Genomic DNA, 20443 nt, shown 5'->3' with positions numbered 1-20443 from the left:
TACTTTCATTTAAATAAAAAAAAAACCAATTTTCTCAGAGTGGGGAAATACGGAAGGTATTTAATTTTCCAAGTCTAAGGAGAAAAAATTCAAAAAATTATCCACTTTTCTAAGACTTTGACATGATATTAAGTCTCCTCCAAAGAAAAAAATTGTTTGTATCATCTGTCCTTCATACAAATCCTTACAAAGATACATTGCCATGTCCAGCAAATGATCTACCAAGCCCCTATCTTTACTCCTAACAAAAGCATTAACCGTTGTAAACGAGAAATTTCAGATGTACTGTGCTACAGCATATTCTAGAAGTGGTGTACATCAGATGTGGATTCTCAAAACTCCAAAGAACTTTTTGAAAATTTAAAATATTATATATTTCTAATATGTTAATAACATTAAAACGTACGAATTTTCTACACTTTATACAACCATTTCTCATGATAAATTAAAAACTAGGCTTTTTGATATTATAGACAACTGCTTCTTCAATAAAAATGGAAGTCAAAAACTTTCGTATCTTGCGATTTGTTATTATCTACAAAATTACTTTGTTAAAATCACTCTGATTCTACACAAAGGTACTTAGAAGTTGTATATAAAAGGATGTTGGAGTTTCTCATTGCCAACGTTTATGTAGTCTTCGTAGACCGGTTGGAACTGTTGGAATTTCGATTGGCACTTATTGTGCTCCTTTATCAGCAGACTTGTTTTTATACTCCTATAAAGCAGGTTTTATTCAAAAACTTCTATACAAGAAGAAGAAAACACTTGCTGTGGCCTTGAACTCGACATTCAGATATATCGACAATGTTTTATCAATTCACAAAAGTTACTTCTATTCATATGTCGACTCGATATATCCAAGTAAACTTGAAATAAGGGACCCCACAGAGTCTGCCACGTATGTTTCATGCTTTGATATTTTACTGGTTATAGACGATAAGGGCCAAATAATAACTAAATTGTATGACAAACGAGATTACTACAGCTTTTCAATTATCAACTCTTCTTATTTATGTAGTAATATTCCGCTATCACCTGCATATGGTGTTCACGTCTCCCATCTTATTCAATACTCAAGAGTACGATCAATTTTTAAACCGAGGCAAGCTACTGGCAGATAAGTTGATGTTTCAAGGATTTTAACAATCTCATCTAAAGTCAGCATTTCGTTAATTCTAGGTCGTTATAATAACCTTGTTAACACACATAACCTATCATTTGGTCGTATTTTGGCTGACGTGTTATATACCAATTATTAAACCCTTTTTTTAAAATACTAAATTTGACTACAATATGTTCCGTCTACCTGATATAGGGCTCACGGCGGGTGTGACGTTCAATAGGGGATGCTAACTCCTCCAATAGACATATGATCCCATGTGTTTTATGCCCTGTTCACAGATTTGTTTTGTTTTTGTAGATTTTTGAGATCACTGTTCGTTATCTTCACCTTTTATGTTCTTTTATACAATAAACACGAAAAGCACTAAATGCAGAAAATGTTCTGTTTATCTTAATTCTGTTTTATTGCTTCTCAAACAAGTTCAATCATTCACAGATATATGAAATTGTCACTGATAGCTTTAATTGTGTGTATTTGCACTTACAAATCTCACCTTTTGATTACATGTAAACCATTACTGGGCATAATGGTTTCATTGCCAATTCTTTAAGGTACGTATTCTAGACAGCTATTTTCAGCTGGATAAAGCAACATCTATCAGCTTTTAATAGATTGGAATCAACACGATGATTTTTCAACTCTTTGTCGTCGAATTCATTGCTCAATTGAAACAGAGTAAAAATCCTTTTCTTGTTTGTATATTAAAATATTTAACATGTAAATCTTTCAAATTGCATCTGAAATCCATTGAAAGAGAACTAATTTAATAAATTTTAATACATACATTAAATTTAAGTAAATTGGGGTTTCTTACCACATGTTGTTAGATCGCAATAACTGAGCAGGAATATTTGTGGCTCTGAATGCATCTGAATCAGGTAGAAGATCTGTCAATATGCGATAGCCCCTGCAATGTACTTTAAAGAAGGTCTGTACTTTCCATATGAGAAAGCATAGACATAGGTTAAAATATCTGAGTAACAATAAAACTTAAGAAAAAATTGGCAACGTTTTCCCCTCTGGTTGTATTATTTATAATGCCATACACTTGAATACAATTTTAGCAGCTGAGTGATCAAAACCAGGAATCTGGACGCTGGTGTTAATTTAAAAAAAATGGAATGATCATCAAAGATGTTTGAAATAAACACATTTATTCCAACTCAATTACACATACAAACAACATGCAGTTTTGTCAGTCTTCTAATAAGGGTTAAAGGATGTTTTAAAGTGTGAGCAATAAATATTTTTCTTACTTGTCCTGATCGAGATAAGTAAATAATTAGTGAATTATAAACTCGTTCAAGCAAGTGTTAAGTGTAGATCACTTGATTATTAAATATGGTGTTGCTGCATCTATTTATGTATTTAAATGTATTATAGATACTAAGATGTCAGAACACTCGAAATTTTTAAATATTAAGGATAGGTGTATGTAAATAACACTTGCTATTATTATCATCCGTTGGATCGATCAAAATGGGAAAGGCCAGGAGAGCGGAAATAACAGAGCGTCTGAGTTTTTTTCCGCAGTGGAAAATGTTACCAAACAGTTATTTTACTAGAATTTTTGTAATTTTTATTTAAAAGATAGAAAATTCAAGTGATTTTGATAAAATGTTTGGGACATGAGTGAATTTTTTGATAAACCCAACCTTAAGTTGCCTGTCTGGAAAATCAGTGAAGAAAAAAAGAGGTAATCAAGATGTCGAGCTTAAAGGAAAGTACAGGCAATACCCTAATCGCAGCCTCAGACACGAAACAAGTGTACCTATTGTACCTTCATCTAACGTGCTTTGTAATAATGAAATATGCCATTTGAAAGCACTTTTTCCAAATCTTCTCTGAAACATAAAAGGAAACTCAAATATCCGGGGTATTTTTTACCAACCTTTCATGAAAATGAATCTGCTTTAATAAATCTAAATAAAGCAATCGTTGACAATGGATTTCTTTAGTTATTTAACAAAAGGCATTTTATGACATTATGTATGCATATCAATGAAATTATTGATTATTAGAAAATATTTAAGATGTTAAATGATGTCAGTGAATAACATAATTCTTATAATTAGTCAATCTGTAGTCTGTACACGTTTAAAACTCCATATTTTTACATCCGGTGTCGATTGTACAGGAAAACCACATACTGCAACGATTCCGGTGAAATATTTACCTGTCGAAATACGTATCATTCTATTACTGGAATGCAGTTATAGAATACGATTGTTTCACAAGAAGTGATTGTTTTCAAATGACGACAACTGATTAAAAAACGTTTTCTAAATTTTATTATAATTTCGATGTTTATTTATAACTGTTACCTCTCATCGTCATCTGACGCGTTACAGTCCAAAACTATCATCAATGATTTTTTTAAACTATTTTTTTTCAATTGTTACGTTATAGTTATTTCAAATTTCTAGATTCCATATATTTTTTTTTTACAAGATATTAGGATTATGACACCACCAAAGCAAGAAGCCTTGTGTACCAACCCTAATAAAAATACTATAGTTTACTATAGTTAACTTTACTAAAATATCAAAGTTTTTTTTCTATATTTAATCAAAGTATTTTTACTATGAATTTCAGATTGTTATATTTTATTTTCTCAATTTCTTATATGCAATTTTCTTAAAATTTGAAGCACACTCAAGTACCAATTCCAATATGCTTATGAAGTCAGAAAATGAGTTTTGTGATTCAATAGACAGAGATTAAATCGGGGGGGGGGGTATCAACCAGAAATTTAATCTGGTTATTTAAAGCATAACAATTACTTAAAATGAAAAAAAAAAATTGTCAAAAAACAATGTTGTGCAATATAACAAACAAAAATTAAATTTTCAGGGGCAGATCTTCAACTTCTGAGTACTCTGTGTACGGCTTTCAGATACATATGCATAAGTATTATGTTTCATTACTTACATAATGAAGAAAAGTGAATATAACGAACAGTAATCAATCTCATAAATAATAAAACAACATGAACAGGGCAAAAACACGGACTCCCGGTAACACTAGATCTGGAATCAGATGTCTAGAAGGAGTAAACATCCCCTGTAGACCGGTCACACCTGCATGAGCCCTTTGTATTGATCAGGTTAATATATCAATCCGTAGTCAAAATTGATTACTTTTAAAAACCAAGAGTAACAATGGGTATGATACATTTCAGATAGGTTGTATTTGCAGACAAGGTCATTATAAAATTTCTGAAATGCTGACTTTATTATGTTGAAAGCTTTGTAACATCAACTTATTTGCTAGTAGCCTGCCTCGGTTTTAAAAAAAACTATTGCTTTCAGAACATGCTCTTGCGTTCCGATTTAGTTAAGAGACATTAACATCTTATGAAGGTAATAATGGAATATATCGATATAAATGGGAAAAGCTGAGATGGAAAAGATTAAGCCATCCCGTTTTTTTTTTATTTTGATAAGTTGTCAGTTTCCCATTAACTTCTTTAGTTAGTAAAACATCCAAATATAAAATAGATATGACAGACTCTGTGATGCCTTTCATTTCGAGTTTAATTTGATATATTCAGTCAATATATAAATGAAAATACCTATTGTTAATGATAAGACGTCTAATTGAAGGCCACAAGAGTTTTTTTAATCTCAGGTTTTATAATTTTTAACAAACTCTGTTTCAGAAGATTAAAAAATCTAGCTCATTTAATAAAGGATCGATCTTGTGGCTATGAATTTCAACAGATTGTTGTCTCCTAAGACCACATAGATATTACATGTATCAATAAGGGAACTCAAGCATCCTCTTTAATAGCAACCTCAGAATATTTACTCTGCTTAAGTGTGTGGTGTGTAGAACCAAAATGGTCTTTAACAAAGTATTTTTTATGACCAATCACAAGATACCCCTATGAAAATTTCCTAGTTACATTTTTATTAAAAAAAAGTTGTGTATTATGTAAAAATACCTTTTCTTTACTTCATCTTAAGAAATGGTTGTATCAAGTGTTGAAAAGTATTCAAATGCTCCTGGTTTTAGTTAACCTATTTTGGCGCTCTGTGACTTTTAAAATAACCTTGGAAACAAGATGAACTGTGACAAATTAGTCTCATAGTTTGTCTAGCTTTATCTTCTTTGTTAGTCAAATTGATAATGATTATAACGTTTCGAAATCTGAAGCTTAGCTGATGACAAATCAATATGTCACTTAGTTTTGACTGTATTTGTATTGTTTGATATTGAAAATCGATTGTCTATTCTGAGTGTCCAATTTCTTTCAACCCGGTTCCAATTACACTTTTCTAGAGTTCCATTTGCAAATTCATATTCAGTTATTCTTTGTTAAATATTGAGTGGAGCGTCAATTTCTGGTTTAAATTCAAAATTTTAACAATATAATTAAATGTGTTATGAACAAATTGACATATATGAATTAATTTTGTTGCATCATTAAAGTTTCATAAATAAACACCAAAAATCGTTTTTTAGTAAGGAAATATGTGTAATGTATAAATTTTCATAAAGTATATAATGTTAAAACTAAAATGTGAAATTCAGTACCCTAACATTACAGTTTATATTTAATTGTTAAAGAAAAGAATGAAATAGAATAAAAGGTGTTTTGTTGAATGTCAGAATAATCATTATTTCTCTGTGTTGCCCTCGGGAACTTTAATCATCATCCATGTATTCCAGGATTTGAGTATCCCATATTATTTTTTGTATATTTATGTTTTCTGTGTACAATTCATTTGAAGATAAATGATACTCAGAAATACATAACCACGCCATTGATCGATAACATAGTTATAATTAATTAATTTTAATGATTGTATTATATGTATTTTTAATATAATTTTCAATATCAGATAAAGAAATTATTTTTCAAAAGTGAAGGAAAGACAATGAAAAATGCTTTTTCAGATATACTTATAAATTCCCTACGAGTAATTGGTGAAATAAAGTTATTAGATTATTCTCTCATGATGGCTAGTACGTTGATGACTGCACCGATGTTGAAAGTCATAAACTCCCTGTGGATTGAAATCATATTGTGAAAATTTGAAATCATATCATTATCTGACCAGGAAGAGTCGTTACCATAGTGTTGCCTTCTAAGATTCCCGAGAGAAATATTTAAATGTCTACGAAAAATAATAATTGTCCTACCAAGCTGTTCTTGGTGATAACAAATAGAAATTTCTGGTACACACTATACAGAACTGTACCAGCGAGAAACATACTATTCATAAACGATATTTTGTTTTTAACAATCAATTTATCGATCATATTCCTTAAAATTTCAACGTTGTACAGAATCAACTTAAAGTTTCTAATCAGTCAAAAACTCTACGTCGACAATATTCAAAGTATTTAAAAAACATGAATCAGTATTAGAGCCTAAATCGTGAAATTGACAAGTTTTGAGAAAATACTGTGAAGTAAACTGATCACAGAAATCTGCACTGAATGTGTGTGATATCAAACGATATCTGGGGAAGTTTCTGTAGAGTTATCAATAATGGGCAGTCAGCATTCGATACTTAATAATTCTACAAATAAATCGCCATTTATTGATTTTAGTTCTAGCATATGAAAGTCTGATTGATAATCACAACTTTTGATAATGGCGAGTCGATCTTAAACTTACCGAAATCAAAGTCTTAATAAGCAATTGAGAAGTCATGCACATTAAGCAGCTCCCAAACTTGAAATTATTTCAGACTGGCGAATATAATAGCTTTTGAATAGAGAAAAAAAATAAAAAAAGAAATGATTTTTGAAATATTAACTTAAAATTAAGTTAAATGAATATACATGAGGAAAGAGATTCTAAAGAGATATTTCTTTTTAGAAAAACAATAGTTCTATTGTTTTCAAAAAAAAAAATGTCTGAATAAAACATTTAAAGAATTTTGAAATGCATGATGTATTCATTTGTATAAATCAACTTTTTATATTGTTCTACTTCCTCGACCAAGATGTTGTAAAATAATGGTATATTTTTATCGTGTTTCCCTACGAATATTGTAAACGTATTAAATAATGTTGAAAATCGTAGTTATGTATTGATGCATTGTGAGGCAAAAGCAGACCATGAGATATGTATCGTATTTATGGACGTTTTTGTGGTAACGTCTTAAACGTCACAAAGTAGATAAGACATGTTTTTATGTCTTTCTAAAAAAAAAAGTGAATCTAAATCATTTTCAGAGCTTCCTATGATCATCGCTGACTACACCTGATTTATATTCATGTTATTCAACCTATTTTTGCATTTAATCATAGACTGGAGGGAGATCGCTTTTCAAGTCGATACTTAAATCTAAAATAAGAATTTTATTGAAAGGTTACTGGAAGGTTACATCTTTTGGTAGGTGCCTATTTATTGAAAAATTAAAGATTTGTCAATTAGAAGCAATTTGAGCTGTCATTTTGGATATTAATAAAATTTGATGCCTTTTTTAAATACATATGATGAACATTTATTTTTTCTGGGAATATTGATTTAAAATGTCCATCATTTTTGTATTTTTTTTTTTTTATATTTCTTATATTTATTGACGGAATATTTATATATGATTAGAGGGATGTTGATGACATAAGATGAAATCTTTCTTAATAATTATTAAGTAAAACATGAACGAAAATGAGCCTATATGTACACCAATTAATGATGTCTACATGTACACCAATTAATGATGTCTACATGTACCCTAATTAATGATGTCTACATGTACACTGATTAATGATGCCGACGTGTCCATTTAAAAAATTCCTTGTCTCTGTGTTATTTTATGTAGGACCTTAGACTTCTGTTGAGAATGCAAGTCACAGTATAGAATCTATATTATATAAAACTGCTAGTATATAAAGATTACAAAATGTATTTAAAAAAAAAAAAAAAAACATGAACACATCTAAGAGACTGATTATAGAATTAAGACACCATATAAACTTTCTCATGGCCCTACAAATTGTTTTAAGATATTGACGGATACATACATGTATGTTGCAGTCTATAACAGTCTATAACAAATTGAAAAAAAACGTGTCAATCACCGAAATGATTCTCGTGTTAATGAACGTAAGTGTAATGCTTTGTGGTATATTATAGGAAGTCAATTCAATTTACAAAAAAAATCAATTATAAAAAAAAATATAGACGAAGTTCTTATGACACCATGGCTGATTTATTCAGTTTTTCTAAATATAAGCAGCCATAATGTAGCAAAAAATATCAGAGTCAGTTTTAAATGTTCAAGATAACTGTTTGTTATTAACCTGTTCGCATAAAAATGTAAAGCCATTTAAAGATGTAAAATCATACATGATCAGTTAAAACATCAATTTTTAAGAATACTTTTAGACACGAATAAAATAGATAATACACGTATAATAAAAAAAAAATGCATGCAGTTTTTCTGATTTCTCTACCAATTCAACAATTATTAATAGATTAAATGATAAACTAAAAAATATCCCACCTTACCTATTTATCATTTTGCAAGAGAGACCCCCAACGACCATATCGTATTCGCAAACACTGCATTACAAAGCTTGCTGCATTTAATAACTTCCTCGATGCAATAAGTTAATTTTTTTATTTTCCTCTTGTCTTTAGATCATCTACATACACAGAAGAATAAATATATAAATGCCTTTAAGTTCCAGAACGTTTCATTTGCTTCAAAGATCAATTCATCCATAATCCAAATGTGAACTTTTTGAACGCACCTTTCTTACATCGTAAATGAAAATAGCGCATATTCAAAATGAATTAAGATTTATTTTTTAAATGTAACAATTGCAACAATCGGACAACCTAATTATTATATGTTTAAAAATATTATGAATATTTTAATATTGGGTATTTTAGGTTTTGTTTTTATTTCTTAAAATGTGGTTTTTTTTTTGTTATTTTTTTTTTAAATTTTTTAAAAATTTGTTTATTTTATTGCAAAACATGTTTATCATACCTTAAATTTTATCTTATTAGGTTCAATCTGTCAAAATTTGCTGACATGCGGATATTGAATCGTTAAAATGACGTCACAATAACAACATTGATCAGACAGTGCTAGTACCTGGGAAACATTTCTAAAATCTCAGGTTCCTCGTCTGCTCCGCCGACTACCTGTCCAAACCGACGATTGTCAATCATTCACTCATTGTCAATCGTCAATTGTTGTTGTAAATATTTAAAAATGCAAATCGAAGTCTATTTTCACACATCTTACTTAATTAAATTCCACACTTCATTAAGTGTAACCAGATATATATAAAGAGCTGAGAATTTTAAGAAAGATAATGCATAAAAGACTTGTTAAATGAACATTAAAAAATTTACTTGCTGTGAGTTATAAGAGGAAAAAGTCATGAAGGTAAGTGTTCCTTTTCACAAATTCTTTGTCGGGAAATTCATTATCAACCCTTTGAATGAACTAAAATTGAACATTATCGTTATCTAATTGACATCCTCAAAACAAAAAGTAGCTAATTTTATCATTCATAAACTCTTGCTTAATATAATGCTCGACGCAAATACAAACTGTTCTAAGTAATTCAAATAATTTTAGAAGAAAGAAGATAAATGATTTATCTGTGATATAAGATATCATTTTTATAAAATTGAGATACATGATTCACTTTAACACGGAGTGGATTAGATTAGACTGCATACATTTATGTTTACAATATTTGCCTTTTTCACTTAGAAATTTTCAGGATTTTTCTGTTTTTTTGTTTTTAGGAAACAGTGTCCTTTGTGATATTACTGACAAGAGTTTGTTTTGTCATCGCAAGAACGCAAGAACCTGCTAAAATATCTACAAATTCCGCCGCAGAACAATCAAACGATTTAAACAATACAGCGACTGAATTTGAAACTACAAAATTAAGTACTTTTAATGTATTTGAAATTCAAAATGAATCTGTGAAAAATGAAAGTGATAAAAACACAATCAGTTTCTCAAATCAATCAGAAAATATATCAGCTTATAGGAAAGAAGAAAGAGAGAGATTACCTTCAGCTCAAGAAGTTGCCAAGAAGAATCTTTACACGATTATAAAGATTCGATTACTTGGAAATCTTCTTCAGCGTCTCCCTGTAGAAAAAAGACAATTAATTTTCATGAATGCCATGAAACAAGTAAGGAAAGACACCAAAGAAACTGAACACCAACACAAAAGAGCAAAAGCTTTCTCTATAAATCACCGAAGCATGGATAACAGCAAGGAAAGTGGCTCTGAAAGTCAGGAGATTTCAGAGGTAAAAGTTGACAACAGCAGAGAAGATTTGTCTAGCGAGGAAAACACACCTCAGTACGATAAGCAAACAGAACAAGAGCTACACATCTTAAAAAACCAAGTGAGTGATGATGTTAAACAGTTGTTAGATACAGTTTTTCCTGGTGTCGATTCCAAAGCCCCTGAGAAGGTAGTCTACATGGAAAAGAAGCATATGCAAAATCCTGTGATACCTACAAACCCACAACTTTCAAAACAGAACAACAACTTTTTGTCAACCATTGATAATTTAAGCCATGGTTCAAGTATTTCCGGTTTCGCATCGACAGAACTTGATTCAAATTATGCAACGCCAACTGTGCAAGAAAATTTCAATGCAGAGAAGAGCCAATCACAACCTATGTTTCTTAACTATAATAATTTTCTGTCTCATTTGCCAAATTTAGAGAAATATCCGGACCAGAAAGACGAGATAAGTGATGAACATTTCAAAGAATCAAAACAAATTTATTATACACAATCATCAACGACGCCGTATTCAATATTTCAACAACCTTATTTTCATGGCGAACCATTGCAAGAAACACTGAATCTGAAACCAGTAATATACAATGCTCTTAGTGAGGAATTACCGGCACCTGTCACATTTTTAAGCAAAAAAGGACAAGATAAGGATATTACACAAAATCATCATACTAAAAATAATGAAAGTTCGATTTATACAACTGAAGACAAAAGAGACAATATATCACCTCTCAAAAAAGATAATCTTTTAGAAAGTGATGCTTCAAAGAGTAGCGAGGAAGACTTTTCTTATGATTACAAATTCGATGCGAAATCAGATTTATCCCATTTAAATTCCTATCCGTCTAATGACGTACAAGATTACTATGAAAATAACCTTTTAAATTCAGATCAATCAAACGCTGAAGAGGCCGTGAAAATCATATATGATCTCTTCAATGATTACGATGATCATCTTAGGGATTACGAAAATGAGCAACTTAACTTCGAAGTTGAACTTTATCCAACTTCTACCTTGATTCCCATAAGCACTACACAGAATAATGAATTAAAAATTAGCAAAGCAACAAATTCAGATAATACGTTTACTGCAGGAAAGGAAACATTTAAGATTTTTCCGTCAATAGAAGTAAAAATAAGCAGTGATGAAAGTGAAATCAGTGAAAGCAGAGAAGATATGGACACGTATCATAAGTATAATCATGAAAAAGGCAGGAAAAAGCCTTCTACTGACAGAGATAAATACAATTCTCAGAATTCCCTGTATGATATTCCACATGTTTCATCCATGGATCTCAGTCGAGAGGAAGAGGTACAAAATGTAGATGTGAAAAAGTTAGATGAAAATTCCAGTGAAGAAAGAACCAAATCATATGGAAGTCATACTGATGAACATCTGGAAAGAGAGAATGGACGCTCTAACGAAAAATCTACAAGTCATGAGGAAAATAGTATTCATCAATTTAGTATAAATGACAATAATAATGTTCCAGATGAAAAGAAACCTAGGGGCATTTTTAATGCTCCAGTGGAAAGCAACATGTCATATAATGAAGGAGGCGAATTAACATATCAGCATGACGTTAGTGGTGAAAATTACTTTATTACAGATGGAATAAATCCAACTGAAAACGGAGGCAATGATTCAGTAGATACACAAGAAAGTGATAAATCTCATAAAAGTTTTGACAATTCACGAAGTGAATCTGCGGAAGATGTGAGCAGTACTGAAAAATCTGAAAACATTAACCCATACAATAGTTTACAAAATATATTTTTCGACAGAGATTCTGGTAGTATCCTTCAAGGTAAAAGTAGCAAATCAAGTGAATCTCGCGTTGATGAAGCATCCAAAGAAAGCAAACATAGTAAAAGTAAAGATGAACTTGGTGAACATTATCTAAAAAATGACAACAACATAGATGGTGGAGAAATTCAGTCAGACAGTAGCGATTCCAGCGAAGAAAGCATTACAAACCAGCATTTCATTGGTAGTCATTATGAAGACATTCAACATCAGAAGGACAGTACTGTTATTCATAAAGAAGGAAAAAACCAGAGTGGAGAAATTGGTGAGAATTACCAGATCATCGATAGCGATTCAAATGAAAGTGGAGAAAAAATGAAAGACAATGGCGATTCAAGCGAAGAGAGCATGGCAATCTCGCAAAATATTTACACTAACTCAAAAGACTCCGGAGATATTCAACATAAGAGCGAGAGTATTTCAAAAGAGAAAAGTTACCAGAATTACGACCTCGGGGGAAACTATGAAAGAAATGATAATAATTTCAGTGGAAGTGAAGAAACTGATGAAGACAATAACAAGTCCACCGAAGAGAGCATTGTAAACCAACATTATATTGGTAGCGACTCAAACGAATTTGAACTGCAGGACCACAGTTCTAGTGTTTCCAATGAGGAAAGTAACGATAATGATGAATTTGGTGAAATTCATGAGAAAGATGATGGCAATTTGAATGAAAGGGAAGAAACTAAGGAGAAAAGCAGCGGAGAAAGCATTTCAAATCAAATTTATTCTGATAGCGAGTCAAAAGACTCTAGTCACATTCAACATCAGAAAGATAATATTGCATTTGAAGAAGATAGTGAATCGACTGAAAATAAGTTTATAAAAGGTTTTACAAAAGTGAAAGGCGATATGTCTTCAGGGGATAAAAGTATCTCAAAAGAGAATGATGAAGGCTCTTCAAGCAACGAAAGTAAAAATGGTGACAGTTCAGAGGATAGCTCAACCTCTTGTGAAGGAGAATATTGTAACTCATATGGATCTTCAAGTGTTAAAATTGATTTTACAGAGAGAGAAAGGCTAAAGAACGGATTTCAAGATGAACCAAACAATAATAGTGAAGAAGAGGCAGTCGATCAAGATGATTCAAAAAGTAATGAAGAAACATCGGGACAAAACAAACACGAACACTTGTTAGACTATAAAAGTTCAGAAGAATACACAAGTTCAATAACAAAAAGTGTGTCGGAGGAGATTTTGAATTTTAAGTCATCGGAAGAACAAAATTATAAAAAGAATGAAGGTGAAAAGGCAGGGGGCAAAGAACAGTCTTCTGAGAACAAAAGCTTGTCTTCAACCTCTGACACAACATCTAGTGGCAGCAGTGAAAGTTTCGAGAATGATAACAAGAAAAGAGATGGTCTTCAAAACAACATAGAAGATAGTGACTCTGATGAATACTTCCAAAATCATGATAGATGGAATGGACAAAATAGTCATCAAATTTCCGATGATGACGATGAACAGGTAAATGAAAATTATGAAGACGAAAATGAAATGTCAAAACCGAAGGAAAACAAAGATCAAAGTACTGAAAATACGGAATATTCACCAAATATTAGTAAAAGCTTTGAATTAGTAAGTAGTGATGGAGAAAGTCATGAAAAGGAAGTGAAATACAAAAGTTCTGAGGATGAATCAAGCAGTGAGGGAAGTCATGAACAAGTAAGAAAAAATAACCTAGAAATGGAAGAGGATGGTAGTGATGGTAAAATTGATGAGCAATCAAAACAAAATACAGAAGAGACTACAGATGATAGCTATGAAAATAAGGAAGATTTTGAAAACCAGCACAACATAATTGAAAGTAAGGAAGGTAGTACTGAAGAACCAGAAGATGAGTTTTCAAAGAAACCCTATAACAGTAAAACCATTGATGAAGAATCAAAGGAAGAGAATAACGAAGAAGGGAAGAAAAAGGAAAGCGGCAGTGATGAAGAATCAAAAGATAAAATCATGATTCATGAAAAGGAAAGTTATAGCTATGAAAACAGTGAAGAGGAACCAAAAGAAGAATATGAAAAGGTTACAGATAATATTGTTCATAAGAATTCCAAAGAGCTTTCTTCGGAGGTTTTAATGACAGACTCTGGTGAGGATAATAAAAATGACGAAGATACACATAAGGAGGACAACAAAATTATCTACGAGAACGAAGCCAAAGACCAAACAGACAAAAACACAAACAACAAATCAGACTGTAAGGATAAGAGAAAAGAGGAAGATAACAGTAATAAAGACGACATCAGTAATGAAAAAAGTGGTGAAATAAGAAATGATGATGATCTTGAGAATGCTGTAGGGATGATCAGTGAAATGTTTCTATTCGACGTCGACAAGTCAAAGAGTGGTGAACATAACGATTACAACTCAATAATGAAGCACAACACTCCAATGAAATATAGCAAAGATGGAAGAGTGAGTTGTCTTCTTAAAATACTCTTTAATTTACAGCAGCAGTGGTTAAAGACAAAGTATGGTTCCAAAGACAGAAAGTATCATTCTAAATATATGCATCATCGTAAAGATTCTTCAGATCTCCGTATGAAGTTACCAACTTTAAAGAAAAATTTGTATGAAAAACCAAGAAAAAGGGGGTCGTTGTATGGTCAAGGGCCGTTCTTAAGTTACAAACTCTACGAACCTTATGGGTCAATACGCTTCATCCACAGGCCCTCTCATCTCTTTCCTTCATCATATAACAAAATACGTAGTTTTCACTATGACAGTCTTCATCCTAAGCGCTATGTATCGTCATTGTCGAAATACTTACAAGGCCGAAGAAAGTATTTGTATGACAGCCACTCATCCAACTTACGACCCAAATATGTAAGAAACGGATATGGCACCAGAAGAATGCAAATAAGTTTTGGAAATAAGAGAAATTATTTTGGCAAAGTTAATAACGATGAATCCCGAATTAGAAAAGATTTATCAAGATTATCCCATTTCTTGACAAAAAGCCAGAGAGATGGTACTAATGGATCCATTAAAGTGAATCAAGGCAGGGTTCATAATAGAAACAATAAAAATGACTATGATCCATACCACAATGAAGTCGTTGACTATGTGAAAAATATAGATGATGACACGGTGGTTGTTCATCCACTTGTCACTAGGAGTAGCTACTAGAGGTGAAGATGTTTTATCATCCACTCTCAGTTCAGTATTGACTTTTCAATCATAGTTTTGTGTGTGTGTTTTGTTACAAAGTCCCATGTTTTGTAAGAATTCCATATCCTACCATTGTGTACACACTGTCTGAAATTTAACAATGTGGATAATTTGTAAATGTCTTTCATGTTGATATTTATTGTAAAAAGAGTTTATTTATTTAATTTTTTTTATTAATATAAATGTGGCTGCGCCACTTTATTTATAATAAATACGTTCGAAAGTTTCAATTTGTCTCTAGATTTTTTATATTTCAGTACTGAAGGTAAATGGTCGATATTTAAAAAAAAAACAAGGAACACCGAATTTCTCAAGCTTCAATAATATTGGAGGATTTTATCGCTAATGTTTACACTTCTCTGTCCAAGTGAATCTTAACTTCTTTGCACAATTTAAAATAAATAATATGGACACTTTGATATAATTTGGCAGCAATCTTGGTGTACTTGAAGAACTAAAATTTTATTGATGCCTCAAATGTTATTTTAGCAGTTAAATGATACACTGGGTTCCTGTGAACGAAGAATTTTTTTTATCATCATTCTGTGTTTTGACTTGCTTAATATGCCATTAGATATGGCTAGGTACCTCATTTGGTACAAACTTCTACATTTTCCGACACGCTTTATGCCCTCGTAATCGAAGAAATTTTGCTCTATCCGTCTGTCTGTTTGCCCGCAAAAACTTTAATCTTGTCCATAACTTTTGATTGGTTGGAGCTATTGCTTTCATTTTAGACATATGTATTCCTTGTAAAGTTCCTTTTTTTGAATACCAACTTATTTGATTTCTTGACCTTAGAATTTGACCCAATTTGCAAAATTTTACCAAACATTATAACCTTGGCCATAACTTTTCAATGATTGGTGCTCAGGTTTTCATTCTTCATATATTTACTTCTTGTGATTAGAGCTACCCTTAGGTACCAACAATTTTGACCCTTAGACCTTGACCTTTGAGTTCGACTTACTTTTGAAAAAAAATTAACCTTGCCCATAACTTTGGAAGGCTAGGGCTTTCATATTTCACAGGTTCATTCATTGTGTGATGACCTTCCCTTGGGTGCCATTTATTTTGACCTTTTATTCTTTGAGCTTCACCTACTTTTGAAAAACCTTAACCTTGGCCATAACTTTAGAATAGCTAGGGCTAGGGCTTTCATATTTCGCAGGTGTATTTCTTGTGACAAGACTTTCCCTTAGACTCCATTTATTTTTACCCTTTGACCTTGGTCTTGGAAAATTTAGAATCCCCTTTGCCCAAGAATGCTTTGTACAAACTTTCAAACTGGCCCAGTGATTCTAGAGAAGAGTCAAACAAGTGAAAAGTTTATGGACCGCCGGAAATCGAAAAATGGGTAAACATAAAAGCTCACGAGAGCTTCCAGCTCAGTTGAACTAAAATTGGAGAGAACACCATAAAATATTAACTCCCCACCCTCTTCACAAATGCAAATGTAATGCTTCTTAGGTCAGTGGTTTTAATCAAATATAAGCGTATTACGCAGATGGTGAAGTGGTTGCGAGGGTCGTTAAATGAAATATGTGGAAATAACGAACAGGATCTATTGAATATGTAATGCGAAAGGTCATCAAAAAAATAAGAAAAACAAGAAAAGCAGCTTAATTATTTATATTTATTATTATTTATCAATGTATTCCCTGTCAACCTTTACAAATGTATGAAGTCTCTGAACCCGTGACCAGAATACCTCAGCATATTTTTCTTCAGTACGTGGTTCTCAAAAGGCACTGATAGATAACACTCCCCAGGACTTATCCAAAACTGTAGCGTCTTTCTTTGCTTGTTATTCTAGAGTTTTTGGAATAAAAATACATATTTATGTGGCAATGACTGAGATTCAGCGAATAGAGTGAATTGCTATAAGCTCTGTAAACGTTCCGTTCTTCAAAATTCTCTTTACATTTCTAAGCTTATTCGCAGCAGTTTTGTTAGGTACAATGAAATATGGAGATAACGAACAGCACGTCTCTTCGAACAATACAAATCAGGAGCAGAGCAAACACGGACCTCTAAAAATATCGGAGGTAGGATCAGGTGCATGGAGGTATGGACATCCTCTGCTGACCGGTCACACCCGCTTCTTGTCGTGATCAGGAAAACGGAAAAATCCCTAGGCAAGTCAGTGTGTGAATAATGACCTAACAAGTAGTATGAAAAACGTCAGTCAGCATTTGACTTAATGATAGATTATATTTGCCGACAATGTCATTATATCGATCATTGAACTTGCGAAATGATTAAACGAGACTTATATTTTTGTGTCAACTTGTTTGTCAATAGCTTGCCTCGATTTAGAAATTGTTGCGTATCAAGTCAACTGAGACACATAAACCCCATATGCAGGTAATAAGGGTATATTGCTACTTAAGTAAGGGAAGTTGACGATTGAAAAGTTGGAAGTCATCACGTTTATCATAAGGCTTAATTGGTTGCTGGGTTACCATTAAAGCAGTTTGATTTAATTTATTAAACCTTAAGATAAAGTTAAATTTGTGTTGCACTTCAAGATTCCCTATCATTAAAATTCAACAAGTTTGCACTTAACTAGTATGTTCCATTATGTTATAGCCTTTACGGTAGCTCAGTCGGTAGAGCGCTTGATCCGTGATCGGAAGGTCGTGTGTTCGAATCACGGCCGTGACTAACCTAAGTCGATAAAAAAAATAGGTAGCAACTGTTCCTTCGCCAAACGCAAGGCACTTTGAAATGAAAGTTGCGGGTCTTTCGGATGAGACTTTAAAAACCGAGGCTCTGTGTCACAGTAGGCGTTGGCATGATAAAGAACCCTCACTGCTCAATGGCCTCGACTGTCAAGTAAAGGTCTAAATTTGAAGCCCTTTACCGGTTATATGGTGACGTCTCTATATGAGTGAAAAATTCTCGAACGGGACGTTAAACAACATACAATCGATCCACTATGTCATAACTGTCTACTTATTATGTAAAATTATACTTTTATATTGTAACTGGTAAGATAAGTAGGCTTAAATATTACAATTCTTTGCGAAAGTAATTTCATTGTAGAGTAACATTTTCCCATGTGCACGAGTTTTGTGAAGTCTGTCCTGCTGTGGCTTGACTGGACATTTGGACATGTACATGTAATGTAAATCACCAGATTTTCACGGGACTTTATTTTCGCGAGATATGTACATAAGTAACACACAATTATAACGAATTTATTTAAGCTGTACTTATAAACTTGTTCACGAGAATCACATTGTCTCCGTAATAACGGCAAAATAAAGTTCTTGCGAACAAAAAGTTTTTTTCAGTATTCAAACTTCATTCCTACCACAGGCACTTGTTTCGGTAATAAATTTTTAACCCATAGTATAATAATAACACACAGGCACTTGTTTCGGTAATAAATTTTTAACCCATAGTATAATAATAACACAAGGTATCTAACTCCGAATGACACTGAGTACCCCCCTCCCCCAGAATCGCACTCATTTACACTTTCAGAGGAAATGCACTGACAAACTGTTTATACCTATGTTTTCTACGATAATTTATCTACACAACCATATATGGCATGCTTGTCTTTATTTTCTTAAGTCTCCGTAAACAGCGTCAAAACTCTGCTCCTCGAGTGGAAAAGTCGAATTCAACCATGAAATTGTATGTGCTGATCCCGCACAGAGATTTTGATTGGCTAAAAATCTGTTTCTAAAATTACATCGGATAAACATCGTAATTTTTTCAGGGAAAATCAGACGTAAACAAGTTCTATTTACTCATGCAATATTTAAACACTGGAATTGAATTTTTTAAAGCCACTCATTTTTTAATTTTGTTCTCTGTGCGGGATTAGCACATACCATTTCATGGTTGAATTCGACTTTTCCACACGGCGAGCAGAGTTTTGACGCTGTTTACGGAGACTAAAGAAAATAAAGACAAGCATGCCATATACGGTTGTGTAGATAAATTATCGTAGAAAACATAGGTATAAACAGTCTGTCAGTGCATTTCCTCTGAAAGTGTAAATGAGTGCGATTCTGGGGGAGGGGGGTACTCCGTATCATTCTGAGTTAGATACCTTGTGTTATTATTATACTATGGGTTAAAAATTTATTACCGAAACAAGTGCCTGTGATTCCTACCCACGATTTCTGCAGATTAAACCACAAATTATCCACATCTTCTTCCTTTCCTTTTTTTTGTTCTGTGTCAAATTCAAAGACTACTTTCAATGAAACTTAAGAAAATGGTGGACCTTTGACCAACAAAGAATAGGTAGATTATGAAATTAAGACTTTTTCTATTGGAAATAGAAACTTGTGTTGCATGGAGACTAATATTTAACTTATTGTAAATATAGCGCAACCGACAAAGAAAAAATCTCTTGCAGAAAACCTGTTTACAGAGGAAGGCACTCCATATACATGCAAGCACCCCTGTTTGTCCAGTGTTATATTGACATGCTTCAAAATATGAATGCGTCATTAATATAAAATGACTTTTCTGGAATTGAGACACTAATTTGCTTTCCATTTCTTAACTATTATTATACCTCGTTATAATTATTCTATACAATGCGTTATCTGATTGGTTCTAGATAATCACGTGACACTGCCATAAAACTTCATATTTCCCTTTCGTCGTCATGCTTTTCATCATATTCAATCTCTTCGGAGACCTATAGTGCATTTTCCCGCAATAGTTATCGTTTGTTGAACAAAAACTCCCAAGAGTAGTAGACGTCACAATAGTCTGGTTGACGTCACAAAATTGCTGATGGATTTCAGTAACACTACGTTTAAACTGACAGTGAATTTAAAAGTGGTGCTGAATTTGAAAGTTTGTGTTTATTTTTGAATTTTTTGCTTGTTCCGGTATAATAAACAATTTATTGCATAATCGTGAGGGAAATATGAAGATTTATTCAGCCAAGAAATATCATATTCCCCTTGGGCGAAGCCTTCGGGGAATATGATTTTTCTTGGCTGAATAAATTTTCATATTTCCCTCACGATCATGCAATAAATGTATAATATCACTATTTTTCCTAAAGGCTAAAATGCTGATCCAAGTAACAATACCTTCTCTCT

The 20443-nt window shown here is 32.3% G+C and overlaps 1 protein-coding gene across 1 annotated transcript; it reads left to right on the top strand.

The window, feature by feature from the left end:
* Positions 1–10328: 10328 nt before the first annotated feature.
* On the top strand, positions 10329–15320 carry LOC133181495 (protein PFC0760c-like). Its single transcript, XM_061315986.1, has one exon. It carries the CDS (start codon positions 10329–10331, stop codon positions 15318–15320), a length of 4992 nt encoding a protein of 1663 aa, XP_061171970.1.
* The last annotated feature ends 5123 nt before the right edge of the window (positions 15321–20443 follow it).

The sequence above is a fragment of the Saccostrea echinata genome, unplaced genomic scaffold (genome assembly GCF_033153115.1).
Source record: "Saccostrea echinata isolate AGI-Se365-2 ecotype Australia unplaced genomic scaffold, CSIRO_AGI_Sech_v1 ptg000009l, whole genome shotgun sequence".
Lineage (NCBI taxonomy): Eukaryota > Metazoa > Mollusca > Bivalvia > Ostreida > Ostreidae > Saccostrea > Saccostrea echinata.
This window is presented reverse-complemented; position numbering and strand designations above follow the sequence as displayed.